Source organism: Mixophyes fleayi, chromosome 12, assembly GCF_038048845.1.
Source record: "Mixophyes fleayi isolate aMixFle1 chromosome 12, aMixFle1.hap1, whole genome shotgun sequence".
NCBI classification, from domain to species: Eukaryota; Metazoa; Chordata; class Amphibia; order Anura; family Limnodynastidae; genus Mixophyes; species Mixophyes fleayi.
Window position 1 is genome coordinate 45,398,873 of NC_134413.1, and position 18,465 is coordinate 45,417,337.

General features: G+C 44.1%; 1 protein-coding gene across 6 annotated transcripts in view; it reads left to right on the forward strand.

Moving 5' to 3' along the window:
- Nucleotides 1–18,465, forward strand: part of LOC142108441 (NACHT, LRR and PYD domains-containing protein 12-like) — a 274,230-nt gene that overhangs the window by 148,569 nt on the left and 107,196 nt on the right. For all 6 annotated transcript variants that reach the window (XM_075192079.1, XM_075192082.1, XM_075192081.1 and 3 more), the window contains one exon: nucleotides 17,759–17,929. In XM_075192079.1, coding sequence (XP_075048180.1) covers nucleotides 17,759–17,929 — 171 coding nt within the window. The remainder of the gene's footprint in view (nucleotides 1–17,758; nucleotides 17,930–18,465) is intronic.

The following is an 18,465-nucleotide window of genomic DNA, read 5'->3' on the forward strand; positions in this document are numbered from 1 at the left end:
GTTACTAATAAGTAATCGTCCTGCCACTCTATCTCATCTAATATATTAATCACCTGGGTGGTGTCCTGAATGTATGAATTTTGGGTTTTCACAATATCTTGCAAGAAATAGTCCACATAATGGGACAAATTTGATGTTAGAGAACCAATCCCCGAGACAATTGGTCTTCCCGGGGGCTTGTCCACATTCTTATGTAACTTATGTAAATAATAGATGACTGGTTTCCTCGGGTGTGGTGTCTCTAGATATTGGAATTCTTTTTGAGTCAATATGCCATTTCTTAATCCTAATTGCAAATGGGTGACTAATAAATCATGGTATTCCTGTGTTGGATCTGTAGGCAACTGTGAATATGTTAAACCATCATCTAAAATTCTAGACATTTCAGCCTTGTAATCTTCCAAATTTAATATCACCAAACCACCCCCCTTATCGGCGGGCTTGATGACAATATTAGTGTTATTCTGTAAGACGAATAATGCTTCCCTTTCTAATCTAGTCAGATTATCTTGATATCTAAATGGTTTTCGGTCCATCTGTTCTAAGTCATCTGCAACTAGTTTTTCAAATGTACTAATTATATTTCCCTTCATAAAACTTGGATTAAAAGTAGATGGGAGTTTTAATTCTGTATGAACATACTGATCCATAGTTCGTGATTCTGGTATTTTCATATTGGCAAAATATTTTTTCAAAACTAATTTACGAGTAAATCTATGCAAATCTAAGTACACCTCAAATTTATTCATTTTATTAGTAGGGCATATTTGATCCCTTTATTTAAAAGTGTAGTTTCAGATTCTGTTAGATTATGTGAACTGAGATTAAATATCCCCATAGGCTGAGTAGGTGATTTTATTGAGTTTTCATTTTCTTTGGGGTGTCTACACTTTTGACCTCCTTTATTTCCCTGTCTAGTTCGCTTAATTTTCGTTTCATTATTGGGGGATCCAATTTCTGGGGGAGAATTTGTCCCAAAAAATTCCCTCCCATATCATTAGAGATGGATGATTCTACATTAATCTGTAGAATTTGCTCAACTATTGTTCCTTCCCCAAATGTCACCGTGTTGCTCTCGGTATTAGATGGTAATGTATTAGTTGATGTTTCTAACGAGGTAATATCCCTATCAATATCTTGTGCATGCTGAATTTCTTCGATGACTTTCCCCTGTTTTGGCAAATGTTCTTCCCCAATTTTATGGTCTTCCTTTATGCCTAAGGGGCAGTTCACTATTATATTATACTATTATACTATTATACTTGCATACCTCAAACCTCCAACAATGCTTTGGTAAGGGACTTGTTTCATCTCCTTTATCTCTTCAACTTTTATCAGTGGATGAATTCACTGGTTTTGCATCAGACATTCCATACTTGGTGTAACGCTCTGGTCCCACAAATAGTACCTGTCTCGTTACCTGCATTTCATTTATTCTGGAAACTGCCATGTTTCACCATCAGACACTTTTCATTCATTCATTCAGCTATTATCAGATCTGTGCAGGTGCAAGTCCATTGCACTTCGGGGCCTCCTCCCTCTTTTCATTGGCTAAGCATTTCTGGAGCACTATTTAAACCTCCTGGATTTACCTGTCTGATGCTTGTTCTTCAAGCTCACTTCCTGTAGCCTGTTGTTCTGGTTCCTGTTCTCCTTGTGGTTTGCGTGTATTCCAGCCTGCTCTCATTTCGTGGCTTGTGTTGAACCATCGCTGCTCCAGTACCTCTCTTACCATCCCCAGTGTACTTCATCGTGACAGCTCCGGTTCTCTCATCGCTACTACTCAGAGCCGCTACTACATCCGTGACTCATCAACTGTTACTACGAGTTACCTCCGCTACTCCAGTCTGCTCTCAGGGTGTGGCATGCGTTAAATCATCGCTGCTCCAGTACCTCTCTTACCATCTCCAGAGTACTTCATTGTGACAGCCTCTGTTCTCTCATTGCTGCCTCCCAGAGCCGCGACTACGTCTATGACTCATCAGCTGTTGTCCTGAGTTACCTCCGCTTTTTCAGTGTGTTCTCAGCCTATGTCTATTGTTGAACTACCGCTGTTCCAGTATCTCTACTACCTACTCCTGAGTACAGCACTGTGACAGCTCATGGTAACTCATTGTTACTCTGCAGAGCACCTAATCTCCTGGTGACTCATTGGCTGCTGACCATCAGCATATATTATTATTGTTCCTGTATCTTTACCACTTATCTGTGGGTTCCATCGTTTCTACCCGCTTCACCTGGCTCCTCCACATCGTTCTGCTGTTCACTCACTCGCAGGACCGCGACCTGCAGGTTTGGTGCCGCTAAGACCATACCTCCTTGCGGGGGTTCATGGTGAAAACCACCTGCCTGTTAGACTCCGCGCCCGTGGGTGGGCCTAGCTATGTTCAGCAGAGCCTAGGGATCTATTTCCAGTAAGCCAACCGTGACACTTCGTAAGTATTGACTCAATGTATGTCTGTTAATCAAGAGGAGGTATGATTACTTTGTACAAATACATTAATACATTAAGGGTGAATACAGAAAACTTTCAACTTTTTACCCCGAGGACTATACACCGGATACGGGGTCACCCCTTAAGATTAGAGGAGAGGAAGTTTCACAACCAGCAAAGGAAGGGGTTCTTTACATTAAGGGCAGTCAAGATATGAAATTAATACCAATACCCGCGCTCGTTATATCCCATATTACATATAGAACCAGCTGCATGGCAATAAGCCCACGCTCGGCATTTCCCATACTGTATGTGGTACCAGCTGCGTGGTAATATAAATGCTGTTAAATGTATACAAAACAAAAAGACAGTTGTCAGTACTTATCCTTCCCATTGCATTTCTGTGTGTATCCAGCAAATTGAAAAAATTAGGTATTACTTCATATTTTGATCAAAACATTTAAGCCTGCATCCCAGCATCAAAGGCACCTCATTATATGCAGGTCCTACACTGACCTATATACTTTAAACACCAGCTAAATGCAACTAAAATCAGATCCTCAGGCTCGGTTCCCAGAGAACCGAACACAACCGAACTTAGCAGATCTGAGTACCGAGCCTTTTCGCACGTCCTCGGAATTGAAAACGATGCAAAACGTCATTGTTACATCGTCGGATCGCGCGAGCATTGGATTCTATAAGTACCGACCTCCACAGCGATTCAGCGCCATTTCACAGAGAGACACAGAAGGGGTAGCAAAGTTCTTGGCAGTCTCTAGTACAGGTGGGCAGCGTCATATGTAGAAAAGAAAGAGGAGGGGTAGCAGTGTTCTTCAAAGTCTCCAGTGACATTCAGGAGAGCTCTATTGCTCCATTGCTAAATGTCATTGCTGAAATACAAATAATAGGTCTGGCAGGCTTGGTCTTCTAAATCTGCAGTCACATTGTACAGTGTTATATAGGTAAAACCCAAAGAGGAAAGCTCCATTGCTCCATTGCTAATTGTCCTTGCTGAAATAGAAATAATTGGGCTGGCAGGCTTGGTCTTCTAAATCTGCAGTCACATTACACTTTGTTATACAGGTAAAACACAAAGAGGAGAGCTCCATTGCTAATTGTCATTGCTGAAATAATAGAAATAATAGGGCTGGCAGTGTTGTTCTTAATTTGCAGTCACATTGTATTGTGTTATCATGGATTCACAGCAGTACACAGAAGACCAGAAGCATCAAGCAGCTTCTGGCACCAGTCATGATAGTAATCCCTCTACATCATCTGCTAAAGCCTATGTTAAAGTGCATAGTGTTTTTAAGTCAGCGAAGCAAAAATGTAAAAAAAAAACCTTTTACCTTGGTCAAAAAAATAAAACCTGTAATCCAGGCAAAGTTGAAAATAAATATGGGATACAGTAGAAAAAGAAAAGGGTTTTGTCCTATCATACCAATGAAGAGCGTCAGCCCAAAAATGGTAATTAGGACAGATAAAAACCTGTGACAATCTAACCATAAGGGGTGCAACCTATCGTAGAAATATATATATCAAAATGAAAAAGGAACAAGGAAAATTAGGTGCACTGAGGCTCACTATAATATCGTTTGTGATGCAGTGGAATCCAAATAAAATATAACTTTTATTAATACATTAAAACAGTGAGATATATGACATATCAAAAATAAAATTAAAAATTAATTAAAACTAGCTGGATGCTTGCTTTGTCTTATTTATATATAATGTGGGGGTGGCATGGAAAAAGGGAGGTAGCTCCAAAAGAATATACCTTATAGGGAGACAAACTTCCCTATAAATAAATCCAAGGTTGAATATAGTAGAGGTATTGTCACCTTCTTCAGTTTCTCACTCAACTGCTGCTAGGAAAAAACTTTCCAAGAGACCCAGGGTTGATGCAGATAACTCAGCACAACATTTTGACTTCTGGTCTGGTCTAAAAGAATTGACCAAAAAACATGACACCTCTGCATAACTCCACCTGATCCTACTATCAACATCCAAAGGATGGTGGATGATTATTTTTACAACAGCATAGAAATAGACACATCCCTTTACATACTGGGAGGAAAAAAAGGGAATTTGGAGACCCATGTACCAACTCGCTTTGCACTGCCTAAGCTGCCCACCATCCAGTGTGTACTCGAAAAGAGTTTTCAGCACAGCTGGGAACCTTGTCAGCGATGGGCGTAGGAGGCTACTTCCTCAAAATGTGGAAAAGATGTTGTTCATAAAAATGAACTTCAATTTCCACGAGAAAGACCTTTCCCGCCAATTACATTAAATACTGAGACTTCTTTAACGGTGTGCGTCATTTAACATAGTCCGTGCTCTTTCAACAATTGTGCAGTTTGCTCGCTCATATACATGATTCTGCTATGGCGTGTAGGCAATTGTTAGTCGGTGCTGTATGCCATAGCTTATCAAGAATTCAGCTAAAGTCCTGTTGTCATACTCTCCGCCATTGTCGAATCTCAAGACTTTTAATTTCAGACCCAGTTTGAGTCTCCACCAGGCTTTTGTATTCCAGTTTTGCTGACAATTTCACTTTTTACTTTAATGAAGTACACGTGTGTCATCCTTGTGGCATCATCAGTGAATGTCATGAAGTATGTGTAGCTACTAACCAATTTCACCTCCATTGGACCACACACATCTGTATTTAGTAGAGCTACTTCCCTAGTTGCTGATTATGGAAAGGGACCACAGGTTTGCTTACCCTTTGCGCAGGCGCTGGTTTCTCAGGATTACTCACAGTGATCCCTGTAACCATCCCCATAAACGAGTTTCTGTATGTTGCCATATCCCAGATGACCCAGTTGCTAATGCCACAGCTCCATGGATTGGTTTGTATCAGAAACCACCATCGCACGACACTGTTCGATGTCTAGGACATACAGTTGGTTCCACCGGGTTGCTGACGCAATTACTGTCCTTCTTTGGTTTTGCACAGTTTGCACCACACATTTGTCCTCTGCAAATTGTAACCTTTTCTTTCCAGAATGCGTATAGCAATAAGGTTGGTTCCCAAATCTGGTATGTACAGAACATCTTGAATGTCTGTGATGATAAGCTGACCTTTTATGCTTAGGCACACTGTGATTGTTCCAACTTTTGAGGCAGTAAGAACTTTGTTTTCAATTCCTTTAACCAATATGGGTTCACATGGTTTCAGCAAATTGAACCACTCTTGATTGCAGCTGAAGTGTCTAGTGGCCCCCGAGTCCTTATACCAGGAGTCCTCCTTGTGACTGTCTGCAACAATTAATACTGACCCATATGGTTTGTCACGCTTCTTGTGCGCACTATTTGAATCTCTCAGCCTGCATTCAAATGCCTTGTGTCACATTTTGTGACATATGAAGCATTTATATTTGTGCTGTTTGGTACCTTTAGTGAGTAAAGCAGAACTCTCAGCTTTTGTACCGATGGGAATTTGTTGTTGGAACTGTAGCAGCTTGGTATCATTGGACTCCAAAGCTACCACAAGGAAATCAAACTCTGGCGTTAAATTCTGCAGCATTGTCATTGCAACTTCCTCATGATCCACCTGTGCTCCCACATATGCCAATTGCTGAACTGTTAAGAGCATTTTGTCTATATATTCATTCATGTTCTCACAAGCACTTAACTTTCTCCCGTATAGTGTACACCTCAAGTTTATTCTTCTAATTAGACCTTTGTCCCCATACACTGTTTGCAGGACGGTCCATATGTCTCGTGCTGACACTTTTCCCTTGATGACGGAATACACATGCCATTCTACAGCTAAGCCTATGGTCCCCATGGCTCTATCCACTTCATCACCGTTTGGACTCACTCCTGGATAAATTGTGACTTTCCACAACTTTTCCCACTTAAGCTGCATTTCCATGGCGAATTTCCTTGTTGCGTAATTCTATGAGCCTTTCAGTTTTGCAAGTCCATACTGTCCCCTGTGCTGTGTATTTTTTCCCTTTGTACCGAATAAAGGACATTTCTGAAGAATCAGCTTCCTTTAATTTCTGCTTATTTCTGCTACCGTTCTTTCGCTTAAGTGCTTTTTCCAATGAAGGGTGATGGGCTATAACTTATTGGCAGGACCTTTGTGGTGTCTGTAAAAGCTGTCAGCAGGGTTGGATATGGATGTTAAGCCACACATGTTTAAACTTAAACAAGGTGTTGGTTTTATTTAACAGTTGTAGCAAATGGCAATGCAGGTACTCACAGATGACAATGGCCGCAGCAGTCAGGCAGTGGAACAGACTTAGGTAGGTTATGCACTTATTACTGTATTCTGTATGTATATATATATATATATATATATATATATATATATATATATATATATAGATAGAAGGTAAGCTTCTTGGGATGCTGCATGTCCATGCAATAATGTTATGTGCAGTGTTAGAACAGGTCTCTCACTGTCTGTTAGCCTCCAGTAACTTATAGACACAGCTACTAGTGTACGCGTCCTTTCTCCTCACATACATAAGGGGGTGTTTTAGAAAATGAGAGGTAGAGGGGGCTATAGAAAATGTGCAGAGATGGGCTTGCAAGAATGAAGGGGCTTCAGAAAATGTGGAGAAAGTTGCTGGAAAAAATAGGGGGTAGAGTGGGCTACATAAAATGTGGAGAGAGGGCTGGAGAAAATGGGAAGTAGAAAGGGCGACAGAAAACGTGTAGATAGAGGACTGGAGAAAATGGGGGGCAGAGGGGGCTACAGAAAATGTGGAGAGAGGGGGTTGGTGAAAATGGGTGTGAGAGGGGCCTATAGAAAACATGGAGAGAGGGGGTTGGAGAAAATGAGATGGAGAGGGGAATAGAGAAAATTTGGAGAGAGAGGGCTGGAGAAAATTGGGAGAGAGTGGGCTATAGAAAATGTGGAGAGAGAGGGTGTCACGGACGTGACCTTAGTACCTGCAAGTATTGGCACTACTACACCAGGAGGCGTGGAGTCTAACACGCCGCTGGTGTTCACCAGGGACCCCCGCAAGGAAGTTTGGACTTAGCGGCAACGACGTGCAGGTCGCGGCCCTCCCAGGTAGCTACTTGCGAGATATAGAGAAGAGACGTAGTCAGACAGGCAGGGTCAGGAACCAACCGGGCAGATGAGGTACCGAATCAGAAGACAGAGAATGGTCAGCAGGCCGAGGTCAAACCAGAATATCAGGATGGAACAATGGAGAATCCGAAAGCGAGGTCAGGAAGCCGGGTCAAAACACAGGGAAGCAGAAGTTAATATACAGGGACACTGAGACACTGAGACTAAGGAACCAGTTGCTCTGGCACCCTAATGGTGTCAGAGCAGGTTTTAAATAGGAAGTGAAGCTTCCTCATTGGTGGGCAGGGAATCGGCGGTCAGCTGTTCTGACCGCCGACAGGAACCAGGAGAACGCGTCCCGTTGCTATGGCGACGGGCGCGCCTGCACACCTCGTCGCCGGAAGAGGCGTCCCCGTTGCTTGGCAACGGGGCGCTCTGCAGACAGACGTCCGTCCCTGCTCGAGGAGGAGGCGCAGGGACGGCGTCTGACAGTACCCCTCTCCTTACAATTGGGGGAATCACTGGGTACAGAACGATGTTTCAGGAAGTCTGCCAGTAGCCTAGGGGCATGCAAATCTTCTTTAAAGACCCAAGATCTCTCCTCTAGGCCGAAGCCTTTCCAGTGTACGAGGTATTGGAACCGACCTCGGACGTTGCGTTCAGCAAGAATTTGGCTAATCTCATATTCATTGCCCGTAGTAGTGGAAATGGCCTGAGGGACAGTGGAGGTATGAACAAATTTGTTTAGGACCAGTGGTTTGAGGAGGGAAATATGGAAGGTGTTATGAATCTTCATCTGTGGAGGAAGTTGGAGTCGAACCGTAACTGGATTAATTACTTGAGTTACTGGGAAAGGACCAATGAAACGAGGTGCCAGTTTCATGGAAGGAACCCGTAATTTTAGATTCCTGGTGGACAGCCACACTTTGTCCCCCACTTGGAGAGCTGGTACAACTCTTCTATGCTGATCGGCAGAAGATTTATAATGCCGTCCGGATTTCAGGAGGTTCTCTTTGGTGATAGCCCATAATTTAGCCATATCTTGAGTCATGGCATGGGCGGCAGGAACCGTGGAGGAGGTGGAAGAGAACGTGGGGAGGGTAGGATGCGTCCCATACACAGTGAAGAAGGGCGAAAACCCCGAAGAACAATGGACATGATTGTTGTGTGTGAACTCGGCCCAAGGTAGCAGAAGACTCCAATTGGATTGGTTAAGAGATGAGAAACAACGAAGGAACGCCTCCAGGTCTTGGTTTACTCGCTCCGTCTGGCCGTTCGTCTGGGGATGATATCCAGAGGAGAACTTGAGGGTAATACCTATATCTTTGCAGAAGGCTCTCCAGAAGCGAGACACGAACTGGACACCTCGGTCAGATATTATTTCCAGAGGGCACCCGTGGAGACGAAAGATTTCTTTGATGAAGACTTGTGCCAATTTGGATGCAGATGGAAGGCCTTTTAGAGGAACGAAATGAGCCATTTTAGAGAACCGGTCTACTGTGACCCAAATGGTGTCAAAGCCGCTGCTGGGTGGCAAGTCAGTAATAAAATCCATCGAGATGCTGGACCATGGGCGATCAGGAATCGGAAGAGGTTGTAACAATCCAGCGGGGGATTGTCTAGGTATCTTGTTCTGGGCACAAACAGAGCATGAGGCTACAAACTCTTGGACATCCGTACGGGCCGTTGGCCACCAGTAGTGTCGTGATAACAGCGAGAGAGTCTTCTCAGTACCAGCATGACCGGCAAATCTAGAGGCATGAGCCCAACGTAACGCCTTTAAGCGTAGATGTGGTACTAGAAAGGAACAGCCCACAGGAGGAGTACGGGTGATTGCTACAATACAGGAGGGTTCAAACACTGGTGGGGGTACAGTAGTGGGTGAAGAATCGGAGACATCGAAAGAGCGGGAGAGGGCATCAGCTTTGGAATTGAGATAACCAGCACGATAAGTAAGAATGAGATTAAAGCGGGCGAAGAATGAGGACCATCTGGCTTGCCGGGGGTTGAGACACCGAGCATCCCGGAGATAGATGAGGTTCTTGTGGTCGGTGAATACCGTAACAGGATGACGTGCCCCTTCCAGAAGATGGCGCCATTCTTCGAGCGCAGACTTCACCGCCAATAACTCTTTGTCCCCTATACCGTAGTTAGATTCAGAGGAAGTGAATCTCCTTGAAAAGAACCCACATGGCAGCAGTCCCCCTGAAATGGATTCTTGTGAAAGAACTGCCCCGACTCCTACTGCAGATGCGTCCACTTCTACCAGGAATGGTTTATCTTGATCCGGTTGAACAAGTACAGAGGCGGAAGAAAAGGCTTTCTTGAGTGCTTCGAAGGCGTCGATGGCCTCCGTGGCCCAAACATGAGGATTAGCAGTTTTCTTAGTCAGAGCGGTAATTGGTGCGATGATAGAAGAAAATCGTGGAATGAACTGCCGGTAATAGTTGGCGAAGCCAATGAATCTCTGGGTAGCTTTCAGACCCATAGGTCTAGGCCATTTGAGGATGGCAGATAGCTTGACTGGATCCATCTGTAGACCGGAGCCTGACACGATGTAGCCCAGGAAGGGAATCTGTGGCTTCTCAAATACACATTTCTCCAGCTTACAATACAACTTATTGGCTCGTAGACGAGACAGGACCTCACTTACATGAACACGATGGCTGGTCAAGTCTGAAGAAAAGATTAAGATGTCATCCAGATAAGCTACTACGGAGATGTAGAGAAGGTCCTGGAAAATCTCATTAATAAAAGATTGGAAAACAGCGGGGGCATTGCACAACCCGAAGGGCATGACCAGGTATTCGAAGTGGCCTTCTTTAGTGCAGAATGCAGTTTTCCACTCGTCTCCTGAGCGTATACGAATGAGGTTATACGCCCCCCGTAGGTCTAGCTTAGTAAAGACCTTGGATCCTGCGATTCTATCAAAGAGCTCAGAGATGAGAGGTAACGGGTATCTGTTCTTTATAGTGATGGCGTTCAATCGCCGGTAGTCAATACACGGCCGTAGGGAACCGTCTTTCTTCTTGACGAAGAAAAATCCCGCACCCGCGGGGGAGGAAGATTTCCTGATAAAGCCACGTTGAAGATTCTCAGAAATATAGGTGGTCATGGCAGTATTCTCAGGGAGAGATAGGGGATAGATTCTGCCCTTAGGAAGAGGTTTATCAGGTAGTAATTCGATGGAGCAGTCCCAGGGCCGGTGGGGGGGGCAGGACCTCGGCCGCAGCTTTGCAAAACACATCCTGATAAGCAATATATGGAAGTGGCAGTTCAACGTGTGGAGATATCAGAAGACAAGGAAGAGAGGTCTGGCTGGGTTTTAGACCAGACAAACAGGACTTAAAACATTGTGGGCCCCAAGAAGTAACCATCGCACGATTCCAATCCAATTGGGGTGAATGAAGCTTGAGCCAAGGTAATCCTAGAATGACGGTGTTGACAGAACGAGGAAGAACCAGGAACTCGATGACTTCAGAATGTAGCACCCCTACCGTCAGCCGAACTGGGGCGCAGGCGTGAGAAACAGACCCGTTGGAGATCCGATTCCCATCTACCGCGGTGAGGAATAACGGCTGAGGCAATTTGATGGTAGTTAATTGGAGTTGCGATGCCAGAGTGGCAGAGATGAAATTTCCGGCAGAGCCGGAATCCACAAAGGCTAAGGTCTCAAAGGGGCCGACAGAGGTATGCAAGGAGATGGGCATGAGGCAGTCGTTACTAGCAATGGTGTAGGGAGTAATAATTCCAACTCCTAAATCGGCCTCCCTTCCACCGATTAGGAGGGGGCGTTTCCCGGTCTCTTGGTACAAGATGAGATGGTATGACCAGGATCTCCACAATACAAACATAAGTTTTGCTTGAAGCGACGTTGACGTTCCTCGGCGGACAGCCGGGAACGGCCGATTTGCATCGGTTCTTCAGGAAGGACCGGGTTTTGAAACATGGGAGCAAGGCGAGTAGAGGACCGTCTGGAGGTGGCACGTTCCAGAGTCCGCTCACGGAAACGTAGATCAATGCGATTGCATAAAGAAATCAGGGAATCCAAATCAGAGGGAAGCTCACGGGAAGTTAACTCATCCTTAACTCGGTCTGAGAGTCCTTGCCAAAAGGTTGCTACCAAGGCTTCGTTATTCCAACTGAGCTCAGAGGACAGCGTGCGGAATTGTATAGCATACTGCCCGACGGTCAGGGATCCCTGGCGGAGGTTCAGGAGACTGGAGGCAGCCGAGGAGATGCGTCCGGGCTCATCAAAAACCTTGCGGAAGGTTTCAATGAAGGTGGTGACGTTGGACAACATAGGGTCATCTCGCTCCCACAGGGGGGAGGCCCAAAAAAGGGCCTGTCCGGATAATAAGGACATAATAAACGCCACCTTAATGCGTTCAGAGGGAAAAGATGCAGGACTACACTCGAAGTGGATCAGACACTGATTAAGGAATCCTCTGCATCTTTTAGGCTCGCCATCAAACTTGTCCGGTGGAGAGAGTCTCAGGGCTGTAGAGGAAACCACTGCAGGAGAGGAGGAGGTGGCGGCGACTGCCGCGGTAGTCACGGGAACATTTTGAGCAGAAGCCATGGAGACCTGGAGGGTCTCAAGACGAGTTGCGACTCCTTGGATACAGTGAAGTAACTGTGCCTGCTCTGCTTCTTGCTTCTCCACCCTATGAGCCAAGTGGAGTAGAAGGTCACGTGCAGAGGGTTCATTAGATGAGTCGGTTGACATGGCCAGAGCAAACTGTCACGGACGTGACCTTAGTACCTGCAAGTATTGGCACTACTACACCAGGAGGCGCGGAGTCTAACACGCCGCTGGTGTTCACCAGGGACCCCCGCAAGGAAGTTTGGACTTAGCGGCAACGACGTGCAGGTCGCGGCCCTCCCAGGTAGCTACTTGCGAGATATAGAGAAGAGACGTAGTCAGACAGGCAGGGTCAGGAACCAACCGGGCAGATGAGGTACCGAATCAGAAGACAGAGAATGGTCAGCAGGCCGAGGTCAAACCAGAATATCAGGATGGAACAATGGAGAATCCGAAAGCGAGGTCAGGAAGCCGGGTCAAAACACAGGGAAGCAGAAGTTAATATACAGGGACACTGAGACACTGAGACTAAGGAACCAGTTGCTCTGGCACCCTAATGGTGTCAGAGCAGGTTTTAAATAGGAAGTGAAGCTTCCTCATTGGTGGGCAGGGAATCGGCGGTCAGCTGTTCTGACCGCCGACAGGAACCAGGAGAACGCGTCCCGTTGCTATGGCGACGGGCGCGCCTGCGCACCTCGTCGCCGGAAGAGGCGTCCCCGTTGCTTGGCAACGGGGCGCTCTGCAGACAGACGTCCGTCCCTGCTCGAGGAGGAGGCGCAGGGACGGCGTCTGACAGAGGGCTGCTGAATAAGGGGGTCGAGGGGGCTAAAAGCTGATGGGCAGGAGGACATGTGTGAAAAAAAGTGACTAGGGCAGGGGTGCATATGAAAGAAAAGCTGGTGGGCAGGGGGACATGTGAGAAAAGCTGGTAGCATAGAGGGGGCATGTGTGACAAGAGCTGATAGGTACTGGCGGCATGTGTGAGAGAAGATCAGCGGGTGACATTTTCCTTGCAAATAGCTATTCCTCTGTTGAATCACTCTGTATGTCTCTACACTGGCTGCCTGTCTTCTACCGAATCCAATATAAAATACTTTTACTAACCTACAAGGCCATCAACAAAGCTGCACCAACATACATCTCCTCTCTTGTCTCAAAATATCTCCCAACTCGGCAACTCCGTTCTGCAAAAGATCTGCGTCTCTCATCCACCCTCATTACATCCTCCCATTCCCGGTTACAGGACTTTTTTCGGGCTGCACCCACTCTATGGAACTCTCTCCCTCGCACAATAAGACTCTCCTCTGTTCTACAAACTTTCAAGCGTTCTCTGAAAACCTACCTATTCAGACAAGCTTATAATATTCCTCAACCACCATCTTAACCTCACTACCTTTAGCCTGTTACACAATTTCACACAAGACAACTACCCCCGGACCAACATTGTTGTGTGACAGGATCATTTAGCTTATGAGTCACCCTACCTTTGCAGTCTGGCTGGGCCAAGATGCAAAATGTATACTTAACCTCATGTGTCAATCTCCCATTGTCCCATAGATTGTAAGCTTGCGAGCAGGGCCTTCTCACCTCTTTGTCTGTTTTACCCAGTTTGTTTATTAGTTTATTACGTTTGTCCCCAATTGTAAAGCGCTACGGAATATGTTGGCGCTATATAAATAAATGATGATGATGATGATGATGATGACATGTCCGTATGTAACAGGTGAGTAATATCAGGTTTTTTTATTTTGTTCTGAAATTTAACATTTGGAGCCTCCCAACTAGAAATCCTTCATTTGGTCCTGGTCAGCAGTGAAGTGTTACCTCTGGATATCAGCGAATCTGAACTGCAGACTTACCAGTCAACCAGGAGGACGTAAGAGTTACTATTTTTTATTTTACAAATGTCAAGTGTGTGAGTGGCTAGGAAGTCGGAATTGGGGAAAGGAGGGACGGTAGGCTCAAGATTTGCCTAGGACGCAGAGAAACCTTGCACCGGCCTTGCGTGTGACCTAGTGAGGAGAGCTATTGTGGACTCATGCAGGTCTCTGATCCCTGTTTCGAGTACATAGTCAGTCTCAAGAACAGGTCAATGTTCATGGCAAGTATGAGTAACCAACTACATTCTGTACCACACATACACTTAGCACCGGTACAGCAATCCATCTGAGCTAGAGGTCTGGGCTTCAACTGCTTATCACTGCCCTTCGATTCCACCTGTCCCATTTTCTACACATATTTGTGCCCATTATTATTGTTGGGGCAGCTACTCCCATAATATTTTTATTCATGTTAATACTTATTAAAATTGCTGGGATTAGCATTCCTATCTTCTTCATGAGAGAGAGAGACTCACATTTCTTCATTACTTTTATTATAAAGGGGACTCAGTGTAACCCACTGTCATTGTCTTTGCATTACCATTATTATAGTGTTACTCTTAGCACAGGTTCATGCCAAAAGCTTAATTACTTTTTTGACGTTTCATGATGTCTCCTTATGGGACATTAGCCATTTAAGTCTAAATGTGAATACTGCCCAAATAAAGTCCATGCCTAAGTTCAAGTGGTTACATACTAAGAGTGAGACATATAACACGATACTGGTACTCTGCATGTGGTGAGGCGTTAAACCTGGTTATCATTGTTATTGCTGATCTAATGCCATTGTAATAAATGTCATTGCTGAATCTGCTACATTACCATTATTGAAAGCCATACAATTCTGTTAATGTTATGCTGATCTGATGCCCAGAATTTGTATCATTGTCTTTTTATATGCAACTTGTATTTCAGGGTTACAGTATTTTAAGTCCCTTTATCTCTGCTGAGGACAAGTTCCTCTTTCTTTATTCATTATCCACTATTTTACTGGCCTTCCAGTTATCAGGCCATTTAATAAACAAGTTATATGTCTTCTCACTTTTTAGGTGGTTTGACTGTGTGTGTCATTACCAGTCATGTATTGTGATTTGGGAGGGTGTTTTTATCCTCGCTAGACCTTGCAAAGACTTGCTACCCCGAAGAGAGAGCAAAACTTGAGTGTGGCTATTTCATTTGGGAAGAGTTGAGACTAACCTGACAGAAATTATGAACCCCCTCCAGGTATTCTGAGGTACCAATTGGTCCAGAGGCTACAATAAATTATGTCACTGATGACATCACATGGAACATTCCAAACAGTATTACATCACTGATCCCCAACAAAACAAATCTCCTACCTCTGGCCATCTTGATCTCTCTTCATTGTGGATTTCACTTTCTGTCTTCCGGATGTTGTGGCAATAAGGGTGCCTACCGAAGCTCCAGAGGTGCAATGTGGTGCAAAAAAGAGAGTTTGCTACATGTTTCATCTGTAAACGTACAAACTTCATCTGGGAATATCATTATAGAGTTCATGGGATTACTTAAATAGCTGAATGGTCCTTAATGGTCCTTAATTGCTTCTAATTACATAATTATATGAATCTTATTTATATAACATATTAAATGGTCATAGTTTTCTAATGTTTAAACAATTTACATTTTTATGTTTACCATATGTAAGAGAAATAATAAAAAAAAGCAGTAATTGTGCTAATAATATTAGGAATAAGTAAAATTAAGTGAGGTCAGAATTATGCAGATTATATTCTTCATTTGTAATTTCATATATGTGTAGGCTGTTTGTGATACAATGTGTTTCAATAATATTTTATGGTGTTTGGGGTGAATTGAGAATAAAAATATTGAAAAATAATAAATGAATAGTTTTCTTAAACATGAATTTTGATTGATAAAATAAATACATATAAGATATAGACACTTTTCCGTTTCAGGAAAATACTAATATGAAAGGCAGCCTATCTTTTTTTATTTTGCCTCCATAAGTACTATAAATAAAAGGAAATGATTTTGTTCTATATGTTATGTTATGAGAAAGTTTCTTGAGTTGTCAGAAAGGTACCAATATCAAAATCTAAATTGGTGAGAGTACCTAGCTTATAACTCCACTTGGCTTCTTCTCTTGCTCTTTTCATCATATAGGGCCTCATGTAGAGGCTGACATAAGTCCAAAATGGGAGCGCAAAATGCACTTAGCAATACCACTCATGAGTAGAAAAAAGGAGTACATCTCACTCAGCTTGTATACAGACTGAGACATATCTTCTTGTGGCATACCTCCCAAGTGTCCCGATTCCAGCGGGACAGTCCCGATTTCAGTGGACTGTCCTGCCCGACTCATAATTTGTCCTAGTATCGGAGCGCATGCTCCGAAACCGGGACAGAGCAGCCAGTTTCCCCGGTGGTCTAGGAGGAAGTGGGGCAGGACGTCTGTCCAAAAAACGCTACTGCACATGCGCAAACAGCAAGTTCATGGGCAATGATTAGGCTTGATGGGGGCATGGCTTATTTGTCCCTCTTTCGGACCTCCAAATGTTGGGAGGCAGATGCGGGCTGGACTGGGAGGTAGGGGGGCACTTGAGGTTCATCAAGTGCCAGCATGTCTTCGCAGCCATGAATATGCTCTCTCTTGTAGTACTGTAAGTGCCAACATTTACAAAAACTTAAAGGTGGCCTGATCATGCTGGGACCTGTAGTGCACTATGGACAAAATTAATATTAACTCTTTGTTTTACTTAATTATCTCACATCCACCGCACCAGGTATGTGGAAAGAGCCTTAGTGCTATCAGCAAAATCTGGTTATTCCTAGTGCGAGGTCTTGAACTTTTTCCTCCTGGGGAATTCAGCCATTTGCTGATGGGCCTAGGGCTGATTGGTACTATGAAAGAGAACTGTACACTGTGGGTTTCCCTACTATAGTGCCACTAGCCCGGGCTGGCATTGCCTAGTGTTTTATATTGGCATTTTCGAAGCACCCCGTGCTTTTGTTCCGCAAAATTTAAACAATACCAGCCACGGCTGGAAGCACTAGGGTTGGTTTGGAATTTTTGTGGGGGGTGGGGTGGTGGGAGAAGGGGGTCCTCACCATTTTATTTCTCGTCTTACAGCCTGCATTGTACGGTACGCTTAAAGCATGTCATACGGTAAAGGTGTATTATATGCTTTAAGTGTATCTTACTCAAGTGTATGTATTCCTCCCCGCCCATGTCTCCTGACCTCCTGGACAATTGCAGAATTTTTTTGGAGTCCCGGTGATTCAGCATATGCTTTTCTTTTATGTTTTGCTGGTGTTGGTCGAAACATTCTAAATCAGGCTTGTCCAACCTGCGGCCCAAGAGGTGTTGTGAAACTACAAGTCCCAGCATGCTTTGCCAGTAGACAACCAGTTGATAGCTGGAAGGGCATGCTGGGACTTGTAGTTTCACAACATCTGGAGGGCCGCAGGTTGGACAGGCCTGTTCTAAATAAAGGATTGACTTTTGTTTCACACATTCTGAGTGTTTTCTCTTGCTTATATTGCATTGATCATTTGAATGGTACCCAGCTATATTGTACATGTGTGATTACGTTGTTTATACATTTATTAATGCTGTTATTTTGTACAGGTCTCCTTGGTAACCCATGGGTGGGAGCGCATTATCTTATGTTACATAATATGTACTGATCTTTTAAAACTGATCAAGCCAAGTATTCTTGTTTCAAACAGCATGTATTGTTTTTTAATAGTCACAAACAGTGACAACTCCCCCACCCCCACACACCTCTCCCATCCCCCCAAAAAATGTTTAAAACCAATCTATTTATTTTGATCTTCTCTTTCAGGTTGTCAAGTAATAAACTGACAGACATATCCTGCTCCCATCTGGCACCTGTAATAAAAAAAAACAAGTCCATGAGGAAACTGGATCTTTCTGGTAACAATCTGGGAGGTCTTCACTTCTATGACCTGGTGACAGCTCTGTCCAGTCCAAAATGCCAGATAGAGAAATTACTGTGAGTATAACAGATCTGTACAGGAATGAGACATGTGGGAGACCAATATATCAGACACACAGAGAGTACTGGTGAGGTGTCTGACATGTATGAGACTGTGAGTGCTATTTATAAGGAAGTTATTGTTTCTCATTAATGCTGCATTATCTGGGAGAGAACATGTCTATAAGAGTGGATGCACCGTCAAAGGAGTGTGGCCATACCATTGGGGCATGAGGGCGTGTCTAGGAGGTGAAAAGCGCAAGACAAGGAATAATTTGATATATTCTTATTAGAGGATACAATCATTTGGTACTACAGGGCTCCCATAGTCTAGGGAAGGAGCAAATAAAAAATACAGAAATAGCGCAAAGCTTGGTATCTAATAATTTAATAGCTTAACAGAGCTTATAGGTGCATATATAAAAAACTGAAACTGCAATGTAGTATCATAAAAGGACCAGAAGCAGAATAATTGGCACAAAATTCATCAAAGTGCCAATTAGATGGTAATGGATTTAGAAACCAATAAACATAAATATAAAATACAACGCAAT